This window comes from Rhipicephalus microplus, chromosome 3, assembly GCF_043290135.1.
Source record: "Rhipicephalus microplus isolate Deutch F79 chromosome 3, USDA_Rmic, whole genome shotgun sequence".
NCBI classification, from domain to species: domain Eukaryota; kingdom Metazoa; phylum Arthropoda; class Arachnida; order Ixodida; family Ixodidae; genus Rhipicephalus; species Rhipicephalus microplus.
Window position 1 is genome coordinate 21,904,743 of NC_134702.1, and position 22,178 is coordinate 21,926,920.

Below are 22,178 nucleotides of genomic sequence, written 5' to 3' on the forward strand. Positions count from 1 at the left end.
CAGTCTAATCTAGTATTCACAGAATTGAAATACCCACACAAAAGTTCCCTAAATGTTCTCAAATGCAATTGTGTCTTTCAGCAGTAGTCTTAAATGATGCATTTTAACTGCAACAAATAGGTTTTCACAATGATTTATCTGCAAAAATGAGAAACATACCAGTTAACAATGACGCAAGAACATTTTCTTTTCCCATTTAGTGCTTTTGTGATATTTCTAATTTCTACCGAAAGTGAACAACTGTACACCCAGTAGGGCTTTATAAGTTTCATTTTAGCCATTGGTCCAAGACTTTTGCTATTGATGGGGCCCCCTTATCCACAGAATTTAATTTTGTGTAAAAGTTTTTTTAGAGGCCCATCATAATTTTTACAATGTGCTCAATGTCGTCTTCAGCTTCTCTTATTTTGTACAGGAAAGCCTTCACATAGGCCGTGTCAAGCCAAAGCCTATGAATGGCTCTTTCTACAGATCGGCTAACCTTCAACGAAATATTGAATTCTACGCTGTGATCAATGCTACATAACTAAGAGTTCTGTGCACCATTTCCGAAACAAATTTCCTGAACCTCAACTTCGATGGTAGAGGTAGCAGTGATACAGTATTATCCTCCTATTGCAGTGCACGTGCCATGCGATCAGATGTGCAAGGGACAAAATAGGCTTGTGTCTATAATCTGATCTCTACTCATTACTATTTCGTAACTAACAAATACCATGTTTTAACATTTTTTGGTAATGTGGGGTATCCCGTTACTAGTTACGCGTGTGCTGCCAAATGTGCTGTGTTTATCTCTTCCCTCTCTCCTCTATCTTTCATCTCCAACATCCCCCTCCCACATGCAGGGTAGCGAACCGGCTGCCTATAGGCTGGTTAACCTTCTTGTCATTCTTTTCCTCCCATTTTCCTTCCTTCCTTATTTATTAACCTGGGGGTTTTACACAAGACACTTGTCTCATAGACTCCACATTACCAGCACTATCCTCTAATTGCAGCAGTAATAGATAACATACTTTAACATTCTTTGCAATGCGAAGTATCCCATGACTAGTTACGTAGTTTTTCATTATAATTAGCCCGGGGGTTACACAAAACACATTAGTCTCATTGACTCCACATTATCAGATCTTTCCTCTAGTCACAGTGGCACACTACTGTCAGCCTGCCAGGCACTGAAAAACATGAGTATCATCTCATGTATCTATCAGTGCCACTACCTAAATGCAACTTGAAAAGGTATCAATACCTGGCGTCGTTCACTGCCGAGAACCCAGTCGGGGTCATTTTCTTGGTCATTTTCTCCGTCGCTGTCAAAGTCGATGGTTGTGTCCAAGTCGGCGAAAGTGAAAGAGCTCATCTTGTTTCCAGTTTTTGACTGCAACAGACACAAAAACCGTGCGAGATGACACAGCTCCAAAGCATGGTATCGGTCGTATGTCAAGGAGTGGTGTCACAAATTGTGCTTGCTGGTGTCGCCAGTCACTAAGACCATAGAGTTTTCTAAATATACACTAGAGAGAACTCTGGCGCTAGCGTCCATGGGAGCTGAAATGCACGGTGTTTCAGCGAGGATGAGAATTGAGGGTAGTACACGGATTTGTCTAACCTTTGTACTTCTGGCTCAGTGTGTGTTCATGTGGCTTGAAGCTGTTTTCTCACAAAACAAATATCAGCGAATGTTCAGAGGTTGCGCTTCACCATCTTATTCTTTTAGGTTTACCATTTCAAATCTGGTCACAAAGCTCAAAAGGGCTAGTTCTTTTCTTCGAAGCAAAACCGAAACACAGCCCGCAAGTGCGAAGTCTAGGCAAATCCGTGTACTACCCATCATTTACATGGTTGCTCAACGATCGCAGCGTCAGAGTCCCCTTTAGTTAATTTTGTAAAACTCTGACTAAGACTATTGCAAAAAGTCATCTAGAATGATAATACTGCTGTTGCCAATATTCATCACATGCCAACATAAACATGTAACGAATGTAGTAACATTGTAGCTAAGAGAGCAGCGAAATCGCTTTGCAAAGATTAAACAATTCATCTGGTGAGCTTGTTTGCAAAGAAACCAAAGTGCTGCAATAGCTTTGAACAAATGTGGTCAGTGAAATATTGCTTTCTAACCAAATGCGTCAACACCAATCTTTTTGCGTTCTAGTTTAATTGCTGGCATTCACATAAGATGCCGATTGCAAGTGATTCATATGGCGATTCTAATGAGATTGGAGAATATTTTTACACTACAACATCAACACCACAAAGTTTCAATGTGCAAAGGTGCGTCTTGCCTTCAGAATTAACATCTGTCCCCAGTGTGAATGTAAGCTTAATAAATATATTACTGAATTCGAAATTTTCAACAGCTTTTGCAGATCTTGTAAAGCTGCAATAAAACAGTTTCAGTTTATGAGCATTAAGTGAAACCTGTCTTAAGATTAATTAGCGATATAAGTGGGGTGTACAAATGTGTACAATATGAGAGAATTGCAAACGATTCATACCGTCTCTGGCTTCTTCTTAGGCTTTTTAACAGAAGAAACTTCTTCAAAGAATGCCACACGACCTCCTTTGACGCTCGCAAGCTCCTGCAAGTGTGCAGCAGCAAACAACATCTTCAAAATGCAAACCTAAGCAAAGGCAATGTTGCCGGCATCTTTTGATTGCTATGGCACTTCCAGCCAGATGGCTGTGATTGACAGTCAACCATGTCTACTTGAACCTTGTAATAGAGAAGGAGCTTCAACTCTGCTTGTCTCGGCAAGACAGCCTTGAATACAAGTGTTACAGCAGTGAAATAGCTTTTTCTGAAGCTCAGCATTGCCTTAAATTACCATGTAAACATTTGGACAAAAATTATGGAATTTTCAGGCATACAAAAGCACATTTTCTTTACATTAAGGTGTTATTTTCATTTTGTATGTTAACATAAAACCTTGACCAAATTGAGTTAAAATAATTGTTACACTATTGGTATCAGTACGACACTTGCATAATATAGTTAGTGCATACAGTTATGGTATGAATGAAAGTGGGACCCCACCCTTTCCAAAGCTTCCACTTCCTCAGACTTTTTCTTGAGCTCATCGTGGACATACTGCAGCCGGGATAGTTCCTGGACCTATGTCAATCGTGCCGGAAAAAAAACTGTACCATTACTATCTATACAATCTTGCAGAGGTTGTTTCAGCACTATACAGTACTGATCACAACGAATTTCAAAGCTAAAAGAGCAATTTGGTGAAATTTTTTTCCAATAAAAGCCTCAGACACATAATAAACAAGATGGCTACAAGAGTAACAAAATTGCATGTACATATGCGATACCCTTCGATGCAAGTAATATTTACTTGCAGTATTTGCCTCTATAATGTACCCAATGTCGTAATGCAATACAGGCCAGTTCATGCATTCTTCACTTTTCTCGCTCATGCATTCCTCAGTTTTCTCACGTATGGGAGGGCAGATTAAGGGGGCTGAAGAAGTACCTGGCTTTCCAGTTTCTCGACGATGGAAGTATCCAGGTCTGGGTTCGACTGAAGCGTTGCGTTGGCGCTGTGCTTAAGAAAGACGAGTTTCTGGATAATAAAAGGGAAAAAAAAAGTATCGGAGTGTAAGCACAACACTCGGTATGCTTACCCTTAAACACTCAGACCATAAAATACCTAAACCAGATATCTAACCCAGATCGGTTATAAGAAAGTAAATGAAAATTAGTCTTGCAATAGATGCAGTGTTAGGAATAAACCTTTACAACAAATTTTCGCATATAACAAGCTTATTTTGTGCTAGCTGTAACTTTGTTATAAGAAGGTTTTAGTGCGAACAGTTTGCAGGTTAGCACACCATATGCTTACCTCAGCAAATCAAATTTCTGAAATGGTGTTGCTGCAGTAAATCAGAATTTCTGAAACGGCGTTGTTACTCGAATGGTACAACTGAGTGAAGCTTGTCAATTTTGATGCCCTAGTCCTGGCAATGCATAAGTGGGCGATTCCACGTAAGATAAAACCAAGCATGGCCGGTCTACCTCTCGAATTTCTTTCAAAATTTTATATATTGTTGCCTGATGAGTGGAAAGAAGAGGTAAGGTCTTTTTTTAACCCAGCTACGTTGGCCCTTCTGGATATCATAGGAGTATAGAAGCCTCTCACAAACTTAACTGCAATTGTCTTTGCCCGAAAAAATTTTGTTCGAAGCACCGTAAATCAATTATGATGAAGAGGTGGAATGCCACGTTTACCTGCCTTGCTGTTATTTCCGAATTTGGCGACGAATTAAACAAAATATATTTAAGATACATGTACCTCAAATTTGTTTAGCTAAATCTAGACGTATTTTCACTTAAGCCCAATAATTTTTTTTTATTCTCTGCATAGTGGAGATGTTTTTATAACAAATCCTAAACTCTACCTAGAAAACGTTTTTTTGTCTATTTTGCAGGTCTGTATTTCAAGAACGGCCTACAACAGAGGTGTAAATTTCGGATTACTTTCCCAGTATGCTTGTTTATAAAACTACCAAAGCTTATGTTCATAACACTTTTCAATAAAAAGATACAGTCACGTTAGCTTCAAGACAGAAGCATGCAATAGAAAACTTCTGACGACGATTACAAAAAACCCATTTTTGACATTTCTTAAACTTTCGCCACTACTCTTCACATCATTCTCTTGCACATCAGCTTTCGCAATCAGTAAAAGTACGTTGTATAGTGTGGTTTCACTAGCAGTTATGACCTGTCAATGCCCTTGAGCAACGATAGACAATTGTAGATCAAACTTCCGGCCCGCTAAGTATGGAATGCAGACTTATACTTCAGTTTTTTAAAATGCAAGCAGCACTGGAAAGTTGATGGCTGCACTAAGGACGCCAATTCTGAAATAATTTGGTCAGGTATTCGGTCATGAGTACTGAATTAACGAGCAAGTGAAAGTGCACAGTCTGGTGTGTTCAAACGTGTCTGTATCTACAACGATTAACTCAACTGGGAGACCACTGGCTTTTGTTCCGCCTTGCATAAATCGGCCCAGAATAATCAACCAACTCATTTCTTTCATCTGTAAAACAAACGTAGCAATTGATTTACATGTATGCTTTTATGGTTGTAAATGTGTTTGTTGCTACTGCTGTAGGAATCGCACGGTTTAGTTGGGCAATGCTTGCCTTTAGCAGTGTCCCCCTTGAACAACTTCAGTATTGTTTTAAATAAACTAAATACGAAAGACTAAATTTTAATTGCATTAACTCTGCCATGTAAATAAACGTGTTTTGGAGGACAAATTGTTTTGTATATTTGGCATTAAGGCTCACTACTCACGTGAATGCAAGTCGCTGCTTGTTTCTGGCATAGCACCGACACGTCAATAAAGTCTGTTAGCTGTCGGGATGCGGGTATTGAAATGGCAACAAATCGCAAAAAAGTGAATTTTCGTAAAAGTGTAGTATCCCGGCATTTAGACATTTATTTATCTTCCGGCGAAATCTGAACACTGTATTCAATGTCAAAATATTTTTTTAAAAAGCAGCGTTTTGCATGCCTAGGTGGAAGCCAAATGACGGAAAATTGACTAATTATGTTCGAAGTTCGTGCACTCGTAACTTCTGAACACAGCGACTGGGCGCCGCCATCTTGGTGTTGTTTTGAAGCTGGTTTCTTTGTGCAACTTTTCCCTATCTTCAAAATGCCGCCGGTGCAGCGAGAGCGACGATACCACTCTTTTTTCCGAAGGTCACTTGCGAGCACGTGATTGGTCAAAGCGCAAGCTCGCCTCGCGCGCTGACCTTCTATTGGTACCCCGCGTTTGTCTTGCCTTTTTTTTTTTCCCGGTCTCTCGTTGTGATCGCGCACTCTCTCTGCTCGGGCTTTCGGCTGCACCGCAACGTTTTTCAGGTTCGCAACTTCACTACTGTGTTTAAACTACTGCGATTATTGAGCTGCTCAAATGTCTGAAGACATTCGTCTGAAGAAAACTATACAATGCGTATTCGGCAAGAAATGACTGACCATGGGTTGTCCTACAAAATTCGGCGAAGGAATGTTCTGCAATAGCCGCTGGACGAATTGAACACGCATCTGCATCTAGCGTGGACTCCTCTAATGCCAGCACAGAACTCATCATATGCGGAATTGTCTGTTGACGCATCAAATACAGCGCCGCGGCCCACTACATCTAGCGCGTGTGCCTCGTTAAGCCATGCCTAGAGTGCTGCCGCGGAATGCATCGGGGTTCGTCGGTTGGCACTTTGTGTACGAAAACACATCTTGGCACGTGTAGTGTGTATATTTTGTCGGTCCAAGCCTCGAGTGTTATCAGAAAAAGTGTTCATAACATTTTCTTATCGGCTGAAGAAAATAGCCAGCGTGTACCAAGTGCGGCCGACGTAAAAAAGCACTTGGCGTCGTCGGAAACTGAACGAAAGTGAACTTCTCGGCGTTGACACGAAACGGGGGAACTTCAGTGATAATGGAACACAAATCTCTATGGTACATTTGAGAGTGTTTAATTACCTTCTCGGACTTACGATTTGTGCCGACTGCGGCGACAGTGTCCAAGAAGCAAAGAAAAGAGGACTTGAGTGTGAAACTCATGAGGGCATGTTCAGCGCACGGCATGCGCGATGAACGATTTACTTCGGTGAGAGTGACTGGAGATTCATCAATAATGTCATTTATAGTATATGCAACAAAGTCCAAGTAGTCGGGAATGCCACGAAAAACAAGCTCGTCAAAGACTAACACTGCTTGCAGTTCTGGTCAGCTGTTAAGTGTAGATTCAAGCCCTTGTCATTGCGAGAATTCAAATAATGTTATTTTTTCCCTTTTTTTATTTTTGTGACCCTGATCTAGGTGCGAATAGCGACAGCATAGACCCCATAGGCACGTCATTTTCATGCACAGTGTACAAATACAAGCCGAAATACAACGGTGAAGTGTTTGGTAGCAGCTCTCTCGCACTATTTACAAGGACTATGCATGCTAATACAGCAAATTTTTCATGGTTCCCGTGACGTTGTAAAATTTATGATATCTTGTTCCTAAAGGGCAAAGCTACACAATGATTCCTTTTATATAATTATGCTGCAATACCACATCACTTCATAAAAAACTAAAAGTTCAAATGCATTTTTCTCAGTTTTATGATTTCAGACGTAACACGTAGCCTTACGGAGCATTTTGACACGTTTTTATTCACTCACAAAAAGAAGTTTGATACCAATTGTAATTCATGATGATTGTAAACAATACGAGGCAGAAATTTTTCAGTCACATTTGTATTCATTTATTTTACATTTGAAGTTTGTTGCGAACATCAAAATTAGCACCACCGGATATACCAGCTTTCTGGCAATCTGGATATAGACCGTTTTTGTGTTTGACATGGTGAAATTGCCAAAAAGCCCCGTAACAAATATGTTCATTGTGTATTATAAACATTTGGTACAGTCAAATATCATCAATTTGAACACACTTAATTCAAACTACTAGTTAATTCAAACTCGTGATGAGGTTCCATCAAAGCGATGTGTATTCCAATGGGCAAAAATGCCCGGTAATTCAAACGCGCAAGCACTTGCGACGGTTAATTCGAACATACCGCGCTTTGAAAATGCTATCAGCACCCTGCCCAATCCTGCGGCGGCAGCTGTGACACCTCAACCTTTCGTGCAAAGGAAATAAAAAGGAAAGAAAAGGCTGGGGTAGAATGTTTGCTCTCAAATGCCACCTGCGATGCGCCCGAGTCAAGCTTCTCCCTTTTCCGTCCCTGCCAGGTAAAGACCCTTCTCCTTCCAATGCCGTGCGCAGAGAGAAAAAAAAAAAGAACAGAAAGCTGCAGCTGGGTTGAATGAATGTGTGGTTGAAGGAAAAGAAAAAGGCACTATCTTCTGCAGTCCTTGCCCCTTGCGGGAGCATGGCTCTGCGCCCTGAGGGAGGTGGGGGGGGGGGGTTGTCTCACGCGCTGGTGCCCGCTTCCCCCCTTCCCGTCCTTGCCACGTAACCCTTCTACAATGATGTATGCGAGGAGAGCAAAAAAAAAAAAAAAAAGCTGCTGTGTAGTGTTGGCTTTCTCTCAAATGTCTATCTCCTTCTTTCCGTGTGGGAACGCTCCTTTCTCGTCACGTGCTGGCCTTGCTGTGGCTGCTATGCAGTCATTGTTGTCCTCTTTAGAAAGTGTCGGCGCTGGACATTTCCGCGCAACTTCTCTTGCCAGGAGAATGCTGAAGCCGAAGAAATGCTTTTCAAGCTGCGTGCGAAATTGATTGACTCGCTGCAAGGCAAACGTGTGCAGACGTGCATCCCCGATTACTTCAATTATTATCGGATGTTCTGCGATTTGTGAATAAATGCAAGTCTTCTGAAACTTCCCCCTCGTGTGTTAGCTCAATGCACATGCCCCACTGCACGGAGAGCCCTTTGTTTATTAAGCTTTTGTAAATTTGAACTTTCTTTATTTCGAACACATTTCCGGGCCCCTTCGAGTTCGAATTAGCGAGATTTGACTGTATTAGTGTTTCAGGATGCAAAATTTCGGACATAATTTGACATGGTTCCTGGTTAGCAGGCCGGCATGTTAAAAAAAAAAAGCTCGATGTCCACGCCATCTGTAATCTAAGCACCTAGGCCCACGTAGGTGCATCAGGGCACATACATACAGTTTCTGAAGCTACAGCCCATCCCTGAAGGTTTATTCTGACGAACTGGTGATGCGGCGTGTGGGGATTCCGAGCGCATGCATGGTTGTCACATCTACGACAGCACAGGCAGCATCTGTTTGTATTTGCATGGCTGCGTATGTTCCCATCAAGCATAACAGGGTGAAAATCTGTTCATAACGACCATACTCCATTACTTGCACGTTAATGAACCTTGGCCTGGACTAAAGAAAAATTTACATCACTTCAATATTCACACGATCAGAGGTTTTACTGAATGAGAAATTTTTGTTCTCTTCAGATTGGATATCCCGGTTCGACTGTATACATTTATTTCCGTTGTTTCTCCTGCCATATCCAGCCAAAATAATTACATATGCCTCACTGTACGTAGAAAAAGACAAAACACAGAAAAAAAGATTGCAGAGGATACTTATGCCACTAACCTCTTCTTGGTGCTCTTTGAGCAGGTTGGTCAGCTTCATGTCATAGTCCTCCCGAGCCTGCTGAAACTCTGCCTGTAGTTGCCGTATCTCCTTCTGGCCCTCTGCTGTTGCTCGTTCCTGTTCCCTCAGCTTGGCAGCAGTGGTGTAGGTGGTCATGTTCTCTGTCACAAGCTGCAGGAAGTAGAGTTGCGTCACTCTGCAGATATGGCTGAACCTCCGTTACAATGAGTACTGATATCAATTATCCATAGAAGAAAATTAGGCACCTACACTGCTAGACAAAATACGGACTACTATTGCACTTTAGTCCTCCCTGATGGGGAATTTCGAAGTCAACCTACACTGCTAGACAAAATACAGACTACTATTGCGCTTTAGTTTTCCCTGATGGTGAATTTTGAAGTCAAACTCCTACAATGCCGGTGGTACAAGCCAGCCAAGTGAAGGCAAATAGAAGAATACTCCAGGGTGCAGTATAAATGCACTAAATATGAACTTTGGATGGTTGCGCATTTATTCAGATCCAATGTTTTTTTTTTTATCAATCAAGAGGACGGGGAGGAGGACTACAGGGTTGCGAGTCTCACTAGGGTTCCTGCTGCCAAACACACTTCAGACAGCACTCTCCTTTATATTACATCAGACTGAAACACTAGGCATAGCAATACTGAAACAAAAAGTGAATAGAGGCAATATGCACGTACACAATGTTTCAGTGGCAGTTTCTCAGTGCAATGGTTCTTGCATTAGCGGTTTTGTTCTATCATATGTAATTAAATATTCGATTTGCTAAAGGTTCAACCCTCAAAAAGATAGCATAAAAAGTGAAATAAGTATTCATTAAATTCAAAACCACGTAATGATTTGAAAAAGTTGCGTAAACTTTGGGAAGCTAATGTGAGAAAGACAACACACAGTTGACTGCTTCCACTATTTTATAGAGCGGGAAAACTTTGGAAGCTTATGCAATGACAAAATGTGGACCAGCATTCAATAAAGGTAAAAACAGCAGCAAAGAGAAGAGGTATTGATTGCGACGTGTGTATTGGGTTTGAAGCATGAAATAATGAGCAAGTTTTTTTTTTGTACGATTCAGACCACTTGACCACACACACACGCACACACACACAGGATTGATTGATTAATATGTGGGGTTTTGATTTGATATGTGGGGTTTAACATCCTAAAAGCACCATATGATTATGAAGAACGCCGTAGTTGAAAGCTCCAGAAATTTCGACCACCTGGGGTTCTTTAACGTGCACCCAAACCTGAGCACACAGGCCTACAGCGTTTTCACCTCCGTCAAAAATGCAACTGCTGCAGCCGGGATTCGATCCCGTGACCTGCGAGTCGGCAGTCGAGTACCTTAGCCACTAGACCAAAGTGACCCCCCCCCCCCCCCCCCACACACAAAAACCAACAATGTATGCCGAATGTTCTCCACTCTTCATTTTACCAATGAAACATCAATGAGCATGCATATGTGTGCTGCCCTGACACAAAGTAAATGAACAAGAAATTTAAATATAAAGCAGATATTCTTCAACAATGAAAATTTTACCCAATCTTGAGCACTACAGGTCACACGAAAATTTATTGGCAAGCACGTGGGCTCTGTACTTTCCCCATATAAATATGAAAATATATAAACATATATAAATATAGAGGGTGTCCCACATAACTTGAGCTAAGAATTTCAAAGTGAAAGGCACTTAGGAGGCGAATTGAACCAAACCCATACTATTCACACTAGCCTGTAGGTACTCTGGCTATTTTTTATTTCTCTCCATACTGATTTATTAGTAATTATGAATCGCCTATTTTTGAAGTATAGGCTGGAAACACAAAATATGAGCACCGAGATGTAAAGCACTTTCAGAAAACGCCTACTGAATTGTTTCCTGTACGATACGTCTCGCGCTGTTATTTTTGATACCACACGATTATGAGAGACGCCGTAGTGGAGGGCTTTGGAAATTTCGACCACCTGGGGTTCTTTAACGTGCACCCAAATCTGAGCACACGGGCCTACAACATTTCCGCCTCCATCGGAAATGCAGCCGCCGCAGCCGGGATTCGATCCTGCTACCTGCGGGGCAGCAGCCGAGTACCTTAGTCACTAGACCACCGCGGCGGGGCGCGCTGTTATTTTTTCCACATTGTAAAGAAAGCCCGCGAAATGTGAAAAAAAGCCGTGTGACGACCACGAGCGCACTGCTATAGGCTTTCTTTACAACGCGAAAAAGAGAACAGCGCTAAACATATCGTACAAAAAACAATTAAGTCGGAGGTTTCTGAAAGTGTTCTACATCTCAGTGTTCATATTTTGAGTTTCCAGCCCATAATTAAAATGGGTAATCAAAAATAAAAATAATTAGTATGGGGAAAAATAAAAAAAAGCCAGAGTACCTTCAGGCTAGTGCGGGTAATACACGTTCGGTTCAATTCGCCACTGAAATGCAATTTTCAAATGCTTGGCACAAGTTATGTGGGACACCCTGTATATAAATATATAAGTGAGAGAATAGTCTATCTTCAATAAAAGCACACACCATGCTGAAGTTCAAGATAACTGATGTGGTAAAGGCTAGCAGGTATACATAGTTACTAAATGCCAATTATAAATTCCAAAGAACTCTTCTACCAAATCCAAGCTGGAAACATATTCTGGTCTCTTTTTCAAGGATACATACATTTTTTATCAACAGATTTCTGGAGGCCGTTCTACAATGTGAAGCAGGACGGCCGACAAGATCAACCAGATACTGAAACGAGTGCAGGAATTGGTATTTTCTTTCATCACTGTGATAGTGCAACATATTAAAAGTAAAGATTACCTGCTAGCAAAAATTTAACAAGAAACATTATTTTTTGTAAAAAAAAAGAGCGACAGTGTTTTTAGTCCACTGCACAATAATTTGACGCAACCAAAGGCAGGCTCACCATCTCGAAGAGATTTGTTATGATGGCCCGGCTCTCAATGATGTCCGTCACATTTGAGGCGACGTTCTTGAGGTGTCGCTCTGTGGAGAAAAGAATTGCATTTGATTCACTAATTTCTTCACACGGATAGGTGTTCCGAAAATACTTAGGGGCTACGTGAGCTGCAATAACCTAGGATCTCCGAATAATTTTTACAACCGTCGTGAGAAGGGTCTTAGCTGGAGGTGGGGCACACTGCGCACTTGCCCAGTGTGTCCTTCTAGCATGGGTATGCAATATTCCCCAATGTCAAGTAAAAATGATGTTAATGGGTCAGCTGGCATGTGCATTATGGCTATTGAACATTGAATCAACTGCCAAGGGCCAATTTACGACCAAACCAAGGAAGTTATTGCACATAAGTAACCGCAGGCATTGGACTGTATTCCCGATAGAAATCAAATGCACAAAGTAAGTAAATTAAGCGAACTGGAGTGGCTAAGACAATGTGTGATGTTACAGAAGTCTGGTCACAAAATTCTTTTCCTTACGCAACAGCCTTAGACTAAGATGGAAGCCATTTCAGTCAATGCATTAATCTTACCCTCCGAAAGCTTTCTGCTGCTCACCTTTTGAACTACACCCAAACCTCATTATAACAAAGCTGTATTTTGCACAAAAATACATTTGTTATATCTGAAAATTCGGTAGATAGATTGATATGTAGAGTTTAAAGTTTCAAAACCACCATACCGATGTAACCATGAATATCCTCTGGCTGTCCATTATAAATACAAATATCCGGTCGTATAGATATCCAACACAGATAGCCAATGGACATACTGTGAAAAAGCCATGTCTTGTGTGGCTGTTTTTTTGAACGTCCGAATTGGATGTCTGACCGAACATTAAGTTTGGAACGTTGACTGGCTGTCCATATAAGACAATGCAAGGATATGTGCATTTGCTTATCAACTATTGTAAAATTAGAATGTAGTGAAAATATATTTGATCTGCACAATCCCAGATGAGAACATTTAAATTTTGGCACACACACACATTTGATCCCAGGATTCTAAATAATTTTGCTTCTCGAGGCAAAACAACCTGATTGATCCAACAAGCGTGTCGTATGTCATAAGAAACCATGTATTTAGTGTTGCATGTGAACTGACAAAAATGCGGATCGAGTACGTCATAGCAGTCATCATGTAGGCAAACTTTCATGTGCCAGTTTCGACACTTTTCAACAAGCGGTGCACCACAGTTGCTCAAACTCCTCAAACGTACACGTCATGCTAGCTGAGCCCTTCCGGATGTATTGGAAGGAAATGTGCGCCATTGTGCCTATTGTCCTGAAACCTGCTTGACCAGCAGGTTGTTCGTGTTGCATCACACGTATGAACGCCGAGCCCGCTTCGAGGCTCCGAGCGGCAGAAGGCAATTTTTTTTTTCAAGTGCGCTCGTGTGGACATCAACAGCAACATGTAAAGTTATGAAGGATTGCTTTTCTACAAGACACACCAATATGCAGCACGAGCCCACCATTGTTTTCGACAGAAATTACCGTGGCAAGCAGCAGCAACCCTGATCACTGGCATGGCACAGATAAGGACATGTGTTACATCTTTGTCTCATATCGGACATTTATATGTTCTTATCACGCGTTAACTTTGTCCATTTGTATAAGCCCTACTAATACGTGGCATGTTTCGAGTTATTCATTTGCTCGCATATTGCTTGCTATTAACCAATTTAAGACGAGCACGTGGTCAGTGCCTGTGCATCTTTAGAAGCATGTGCTACACCCATTAGTTTTTCCTGTGCTTGTCTGTATGGACATATTGTGGTTACTAGAATAACATTGCTATGAAGACGTGCGAGTTAGGTTTGTTGCTAATAATTTAATAAACCCATAAAGAAGCAATTGCTGCCGCAAGCACTTGCGACGGTCAATTCCAACATACTGCTCTCCGAAAATGCTCTCAGCCCCCCCCCCCCCCCCCCGAATTTTGCAGCAGCACCTGTGACACCTGAACGCTGTGCGTAAAGGAAATGAAAAGGAAAGAAAAGGCCGCTGTGGAATGATTGCTCTCTCTCAAATGCCGATCTGCGACGTGCCTGTGTTGCGCTTCTCCCTTTTCCGTCCCTGCCACGTAAAGACCCTTCTCCTTCCAACACCGCGTGCGAGGAGAGAGAAAACAAAAGAGAGCTGTCGCTGGGTTGAATGAATGTGTGGTTGATTCAAAGGAAAAAAGGCACTATTTTCTGCAGCCCTTGCTCCTTGCGGGAGCATGGCTCTGCACCTTGAGGGGGGAAGGGGGGGGGGGGGTCTCTCACGCGACGATGCCACGCTTCCTACTTTCTCGTCCCTGCCACGTAACCCATCTCCTATTAACAACACTCGCAAAAACATAAAAAAACTGCCGTGGAGTGTTTGTTCTCTCTCAAATGCCGATCTGCTTCTCTCCGCGTGGAGACGCTCCTCCTTTCTCATCTCCTGCTGGCCATGCTGCCGCTGCGAGAGGCTCCCCTACGCAGTCATTGTCGTCGTCTTTAGAAAGTGTCGGCGCTAGACATTTCTGCGCGGAACTTCTCTTGCCAAGAGAATGCTGAAGCGGAAGTAGAAATGCTTTGCAAGCTGTGTGCAAAATTGATTGACTGGCTACAAGCCAAACGTGTGCAGACAAGCATCACCGATTACTTCAATTATTAATGGATGTCCTGTGATTTGAGAACAAATGTAAGTCTTCTGAAACTTCCCCCTCATGTGTTAGCTCAATGCACATGCGCCGTTGCATGGAGAGCTTGAAAAAGCTTTCGGGCCCCTTCGAGTTTGAATTACATTGTGTGCGATTGATTGATGATTGATTTGTGGGGTTTAACGTCCCAAAACCACTATTTGATTATGAGAGACGCCGTAGTGGAGGGCTCCGGAAATTTAGACCACCTGGGGTTCTTTAACGTGCACCCAAATCCGAGTACACGGGCCTACAACATTTCCGCCTCCATCGGAAATGCAGCCGCCACAGCCGGGATTTGATCCCGCGACCTGCGGGTCAGCAGCCGAGTACCTTAGCCATTAGACCACCGTGGCGGGGCATTACATTGTGTGTGTGTGATACATATATATACATACATACATATATACATATACATACACACACACACACACACACACACATACATACATACATACATACATATATTGTCGCGTAGATATAGATGTAGCTATTTTCTTTCAACTTTTGGCTCGTTCCAATGTCGCGGGTCTGCCCAGGAGCAGGGTTTGCGGTGGTGTCCTTGAGTGGCTCACCGGCTTTGTTGTACGAGCGCGTTCTCTTCCTTCCTGCGAGGGTCTGTTTCCCATTTAGGGGACCGCAGACGGCTTTGTATTCGCGGCGCCGGAAGATATGCGGGGTGAGCTGTACGGTGTGTGGTGTTTGCTGCTTACCCGCAGATCCTGGTCGTGGTTTCTGTCCATTATATATAATATACATACATATACATATATATAAATAAATAATATATATATATATATATATATATATATATATATATATATATATATATATATCCTGTCAATGTTCATGTTGGCTTTGTCACCTTTGTACATCCGATGTAAGTCAATCCGACGTACAGGGTGCATAGAGACCCTATTTAAATTTTTAAAAACATTTTAGTTAGGTCACGATAAATATGCCCATTTTTCTTCACAAGTTTTATTACTAGTGTTTGAATTCTATTCTAAATTATTCGAATAAACTCGCTATTTGCTTCGAACTTAAAACAACTATTTCCAGAAGTAAAAAAAAACCGTCTAAGTGACGTAAGACATCAAAAATTTTGGCCAAATGCCATGTCATGAAGATAACACGAGGAATGCAAGAAATCATTACGAGTTAACACCCACACTACCGATTTTCTTGCTTGATAAGACAATCCAAGGCTACACACCTTAAATAAAAACAGCTGCACAAGATCTTGTTTGAAGATTTGTAATATTACACATCAAATGGATTTAAGAGTCATCATGTCCCTACATACAATGTACAGCTCGGTATTACAATGGGAAACAGTGAGGCTGCTGAACTCACCAGGATCTACATCCAGAATCTTCTGTTGGAGCTTGGCAATATCGTCATTGTGTTCTTTCAGGGCGCTCTTTAACTCGTGGAGACGTGCATCATGCTCGACCCGATCTGCTTGCGCCTGAAGAAGACGTGTATGGCATGCAAAAGAATGGTCAGTTGAGGACTGAAGGATAACTGGAGCAATTTGATTAGAAAATTTTGAGGCATTGAATGGGATTTTACCGACACAAAAATAGATACTAATCAATGCCCAATCTCAACATTCTACAAGTCAAGTTTGCGCAAAATGTTTCTCTTTAAAAACAAAACAAACGATGAAACTTGGGGAACAAAAACAATATTTTGTAGAATAACAGTACACTTTTTCAATGGAACGTGAAGGGACCAGAAAAATATGTTTACTTTAAAAAAGAACACTGCTCCTAGTTTTTTAGAACGATTTTGATGAAACTTGGCGACTTCATGATAATAGCGTGTTGATTTCAAATGCATATTTATTTTTCAAGCAATGTGCAGTTTTTAAAATGCAATATTAAAATGTATTTCACGCCACTTTTGGGGAGCTAGATTTTGTCTAGACAGCGTTACAAAGTAAATCAACATATCAAAATAATCTGAAATTTGTAAAATAAGAGGAGTAACAAAAATAGATGCTCCAAATGCACTGGAACAAAACTTATGGTATGCTGAGCATTTGCAAGTTACTCAATTCCAAACTGGAATTTCAATGCATGAGTACACCAAGTTTTATTAAAATCAACCAAGAAATTAAAAAAATATGAGTGACATGTTCCCAGGAGTTCTCTTTAGTGAGAGTTGAAACGGGGGTGCCCAACTCGAGTATGAAGCCAATCATATTGAAGGTTGTTCGATTTAGGCAGAGCTCGAGTTACAGAGAGTCTGCTGTAGTAATACGTATCAATGAACACTGAAGCTGCCCGATTGACTCGTGATGGTAATGTCACAAAGCAACACTGGAACTGCAAAGGCTGCCGTAAGTGACAATTGAATAGTGGAAATAATAAATTCTAGCTAGCCGAAGTGTCTAAACACAAAGTTTGCCAAAGGAAGTTAGCTGAAGTAGCTAAAATTATTTCTGTTTAGTGTCCTCCTTTAAACAGTGAACTCTGCTGTACGTAGTGTCAACTTTCACAGCTACCCAGAATGGTTCATACATCAGCTAAAAGCACAAAAAAAAAAAATGTCACCCATTGTTGAGTGCCTACCATGTCGGGGTCCTTCAGCTGCTTCTCAACTATGTGAATTTCCATGGCGATGGCCTTGCGCTCCTCAATAAGCGAAGCCAGGTGGTGCTCCAGCTTCTTGCTCTCGGTCACGACAAGAAGTTCACTTTGCAGCCAGTTCTGCAGCGAAAGAAGAAAGCTCATGGGGCAGACAGTAATCCAAAGCGAAGCAGGACTTGACTAAACCACCCAACAACAAATTTTAAAGTACAAATATCAAGTTAGGTCACTAATATTAGTGCATCACGAATCCTTCGCTGGAAAAGTTCATCGAATCTCGCGTACGCGTGGTGTTGCAGTGATTGAGAGTTTGAAGGTTCATTTATCCTCGTTTGTCTGGTCAAACACAATGAAAGCTACGCCAATGTACATTATGAACTTCCTGTCTGTCGCATCGAGGTCTGTCGCATCGAGCGCTTGTGAGGGCGTCAACACGCCGGGTTCCCCAACATTAGGCTCCGGGGTGTCGACACATTCGTCACTGTCGTCATGCGCGCCCGTCACCGCGGGCACAATTTCCGCATCTGACAACTCTTCGGTTGTCACCGCGTGTCGCAGTCAAGGCACAACAAGAAAGTGTCGCAGTCAGGCACCACGCTGGCGTCAAGGAGAGCGTCCCACGTCTGGGCCTGGTCGACCGTGGCACCTACTGGCGACATCGCTGAAATCTTTGCCCTTGACGCCAGGCTTTCAACATTGTCGACTTCTGCTCGACTTATATTTTTGCGCTTACGTTTGCGGCTGCTGTTATCCATCTCTTGTCTAGCGGCAGAGACCGATAGAGGTGGTGTTGCTCTTTCACAAACACAATCTCCACCACCCGGAGAAGGAGGTCAGATGCGCGGGCGGGTAAACGAGTTCTACAGGAGTGGGGAGGCCGGCTGACGTGCACCCTCCTCCGAGTTGCTGCGCTGGAGAGTCCATTAGTGCAGCGAGACTTTCTCCCACACGCATGTTGGCAGGCGGCTTTCAGAGAGCGCCAGGCGGGAGTTTTGATTACCGCACTTGTGGCGAGAGGTAAACTGTCGCGTATACCAAAATGATCAGTAAATGCTCATTGTGGACGAAGAATGGCTCGTTATATCCATTGTGATGCAATTTTCACTTCATTAAAGCAAGGTTTTAAATATATTGGCATCCATGAGAACTTCAAGGGGAATTAAAATTGCTTAGTTATATTCAATAGTTCGTTATTTCCCACTTCATTATAATGAGGTTTTACTGTACCGATTTTCCCAGTAGTCTTGACCTCTACAAAATGGCAGAGGGCGAAAATTCGAATTGCATCGAATTGCACCAAAATTGCATTGAAGCACTGGACTGTTTCGTAGGGCCAATGACCAATCAAAGAACTCAGTGGTACGTCAAGTTGCCAATAGATAGGCTTGCATCACTGAGTGTACAAGGGAGATTGGTCAGAAAGAAAGAGGCCCGGAAATCGTTTTTCGAAACAGAAAATGTGATGGTGGTGGTCTGCTGTACGAATTGGCGAGCTTGTTTGGGGAGTGCAAAAAAGTTTCAGCCTATTTAATGTCCTTTTAATGGACCACGCAAAGCTGTAGCATAGGTAATCCTGAAATCACAGAGTCGAAAAACTAACCATATAGGCAGCAACATACAGCCTTGCCCAAAAAACGGGTACAGACTGCAGGAAAAAGCCTACCACACTTCCCTGCACTACTCGGAGGAAGGTAGATTAAATGATTTTTAACAATAACTGCTAAACATTTAATCAGAGGAGACGCAGGCGAACATGTATTCTCAAATTAAAAAATCAAAATCAATGCACATCTTTCATCCAGTCAGTCAAATTTGAAAATTCCCAGCATGTGAAGATTAAACCAAAATTAGTTGGCAGCAGCCTCCTGTTGGAAGATACAGTGCCGTTGCCACCACCTCATGACAAAGGAGGACATTTTGTTGCCAGTGTGGGTAGGACGAGTTTGTGCGCAACTGAACTGCCCGCATCGTATTTGTTCCTTTGTGAAGAGCAATCGGTGATACGCCGCCTTTATGAATGCTCACGTCCAGATAAAGTAATTTTGCACATCGAACATAGCTGTGTCACATTATTTTTGTGCGCTCAAAGCCTGCGACCACGAGCGTCTCAAGCAAAGCGAGCAGATCTTCAGTTGCACGTCCTCCAAAGGAAGTTTCCACAGGTCAAAAAGGTGAAAATACTCCGATACCAAAGATGAGGTTTGTCGCTATCTGAAGCTGCTTTGTGTACAATGAGCTTGTGTAGGTAAAGGCCCCGGAATACATATGGTATCAAGGCATGCCCAAAAAAAGATTGTAAAGCTAGATTGATTGATTGATACGTGGGGTTTAACATCCTGAAACCACCATACGATTATGAGAGACGCCGTAGTAGAGGGCTCCGGAAATTTCGACCACCTGGGGTTCTTTATCGTGCGCCCAAATCTGAGCACATGCAGCCGCTGAAGCCGGGATTCGATCCCGTGACCTGCGGGTCAGCAGCCGAGCGCCTTAGCCACTAGACCACCACGGCGGGGCGATTGTAAAGCTAGGAGTACACGAATAGCCAGGAAAATAAATGATTCATTCTAATAAGGTATATCCTACAGGATTCACCATTTTTTCTAATCTTCAATTGAAGGGCATGCGAGTTCTTATTTTGCTTCTGCTGAAGTTTGGTCTGCACTAGATTAGAGTGGAAAGATTGATGTTTTTTCCTCAAATAGCATAAGAGAGTCATAAAATGTGGGGTCAACAAAAAATTATGTTGTATAACCAAGGTTTTCACTACATTTGATGATTGGGTTTAACATCACAAAACCTCAATACGATTATAAGAGAAACCGCAGTGGAGGGCTTTGAAAATTTCGTCCTCCTTCGGTTCTTTGACACGCACCTTATAAATCCATGGACCTTAAGCATCTTCACCTCTGTCGTAAACGTCGCCGCCACGTCTTGCATTATTTCTATGGGGGCTTCGCCGTAAACATGGGGTGACGTATAAACGAGGTTCTACTACTCTTCACTAAATTAAATTGAGTGAACTTCTAAATAAGCATGCACGAGAACGATTACCGAGTATAAGTGGAAGCATAGTGAGCCTTTTCACGAATCTAATCCATTACAGATGAGTCTACTAATGTAAAAACCTACTGCACCTACTTGCAATACAGCTTTTGTGTCTGTACGCTAATTGTAAGATGCCAGTACTTTTTTGAACAGCGCTGCTTGCCACACTGGTGCATTTTATTTAACTTAACTTCTTGCTGAGAAAACTGTGCACCACTTACAGAGGCCATGTATAGCATGGCATTAGATACTGCTCATCAGGTATTATGTGAAGACTTAAATGTAGCAGGGTACAATTGCATCAGGCCACTCACATGTGTGAAAAAAAAAAAGGAGACAAAAAAAAAAAGTGTGCCGATAATAGGCCTAGTACAGGTCTCGAGACCAGGAATGGCTTTCCTTAAAAACACAGAGACATCGTTGAAGGTAACGTTTCACCAAGCAATATTTCATTCAAGGCGGCAAGTAGCAAGACTGCCTGTGAAAACATTGGCTTCCTTTACACACTTTGTTCAAGAATTTTTCATCTCCTCAAGCTTTCGTCTTCCCCCGACCTTCTGCCTTATTCAATTTTCAAATGCTGTAAGATGACATTTTTTAATGAGCCCTGCTTGCACATTAACCCCCTGGAACACGTGCCTTGACGCGCAACGCCATGCTGTCGAACCCGCTGGCGTTGGCACGGTTCTCCAGGCGGCGACGCTGAGCAGCCTCGAGTCTGTTTTTGGCCGCCAGGGCCTCCTCCATACGTCGCTGCAGCACGTTGATGCGCATGGCATTTTGACGCTCCATGCGAGCCATCTGTGCCGACTGCTGCTGCTGGCGCATCCGCAAGGCCCGGACCTCGCGATTGCACTCCGTCTGCTGGCGCCTGTGGCGTTCGGACTCTTCCTTCATTCGCTTCATGAGCTGCACTCTGGCCTGCTTCATGTTCTGAAAAGCACCAAGCGCCATGCGTTTGATGAGCAAACATTTGCACGATGAGGCACTCAAGTTTTTACAACAGTCTGCTACACTGCACACTTGCCAATTTGGCGACACAGAGATTACTATTAAAACCTTTGGAGCAAGGGAGGTACAAGTTTCTAAGGATTTATATTTTACCTTTAACGACAAGCTTCATCATGTTTTTAAAGAGAGTTATCAGAGCAACTCCTCAATTGCTGCGACTGCGCAAGAACTTGTCATGCTTATGTGGTTGTCTGTGTCTCGTACATGTCCCAAGAGCTTTTTCTTAGTGATGCTGACCTTGAAGTCTAACTAGCACCATGCAAAAAAATTGAATACGAGTCGCCTTCACTTGTTAAACAGCTGTTGATGAAAACATTGCGAAAACTGCTTTTGCTCTGGTGTCCAGCAATTTGATGGAACACGAGTACACATGACACTGCACATCTTGCTTAATTGCTTAGAAAGGAGAATGCAAACACGAGTTTTGGGAGCAGTAGCCGGAACCCATACTGGAAACATCAGCTTGAAAAAACAACATGGGGCGAAGTTTCACGGCATATTTTTATTCCTTTAGCATTCAGAGTTCGTCTCAGAGATGCAGCAATATGTCAGCATTGCGATTATCAGCCAATACATGCCTCATGTCGATATGCATTACGTATATAAATACGCAAACAAACACCTACTGCGGACTGCCCCGCGCTCGAGCCTGTAACATGGCAGTGTGCATACGACAGCCGACAAATGACAGCAATTTTGCATAAGGTCTATAATACCTGATAAACAACACAGGTAGGGTTTTCCCAACCAAGAATCTTAGTATA

The 22,178-nt window shown here is 42.4% G+C and overlaps 1 protein-coding gene across 1 annotated transcript in view; it reads right to left on the reverse strand.

The window, feature by feature from the left end:
* LOC119163465 (chromosome-associated kinesin KIF4A) overlaps positions 1-22,178 on the reverse strand; it is an 82,508-nt gene that overhangs the window by 8,166 nt on the left and 52,164 nt on the right. Inside the window, exons 15-23 of the mRNA XM_075889067.1 lie at positions 21,043-21,336; positions 17,338-17,475; positions 16,115-16,229; positions 12,039-12,118; positions 9,093-9,263; positions 3,480-3,569; positions 3,035-3,112; positions 2,496-2,579; positions 1,247-1,375 (exon numbers count right to left, since the gene is read on the reverse strand). Of these exons, the coding sequence (XP_075745182.1) occupies positions 1,247-1,375; positions 2,496-2,579; positions 3,035-3,112; positions 3,480-3,569; positions 9,093-9,263; positions 12,039-12,118; positions 16,115-16,229; positions 17,338-17,475; positions 21,043-21,336 (1,179 nt within the window). The remainder of the gene's footprint in view (positions 1-1,246; positions 1,376-2,495; positions 2,580-3,034; positions 3,113-3,479; positions 3,570-9,092; positions 9,264-12,038; positions 12,119-16,114; positions 16,230-17,337; positions 17,476-21,042; positions 21,337-22,178) is intronic.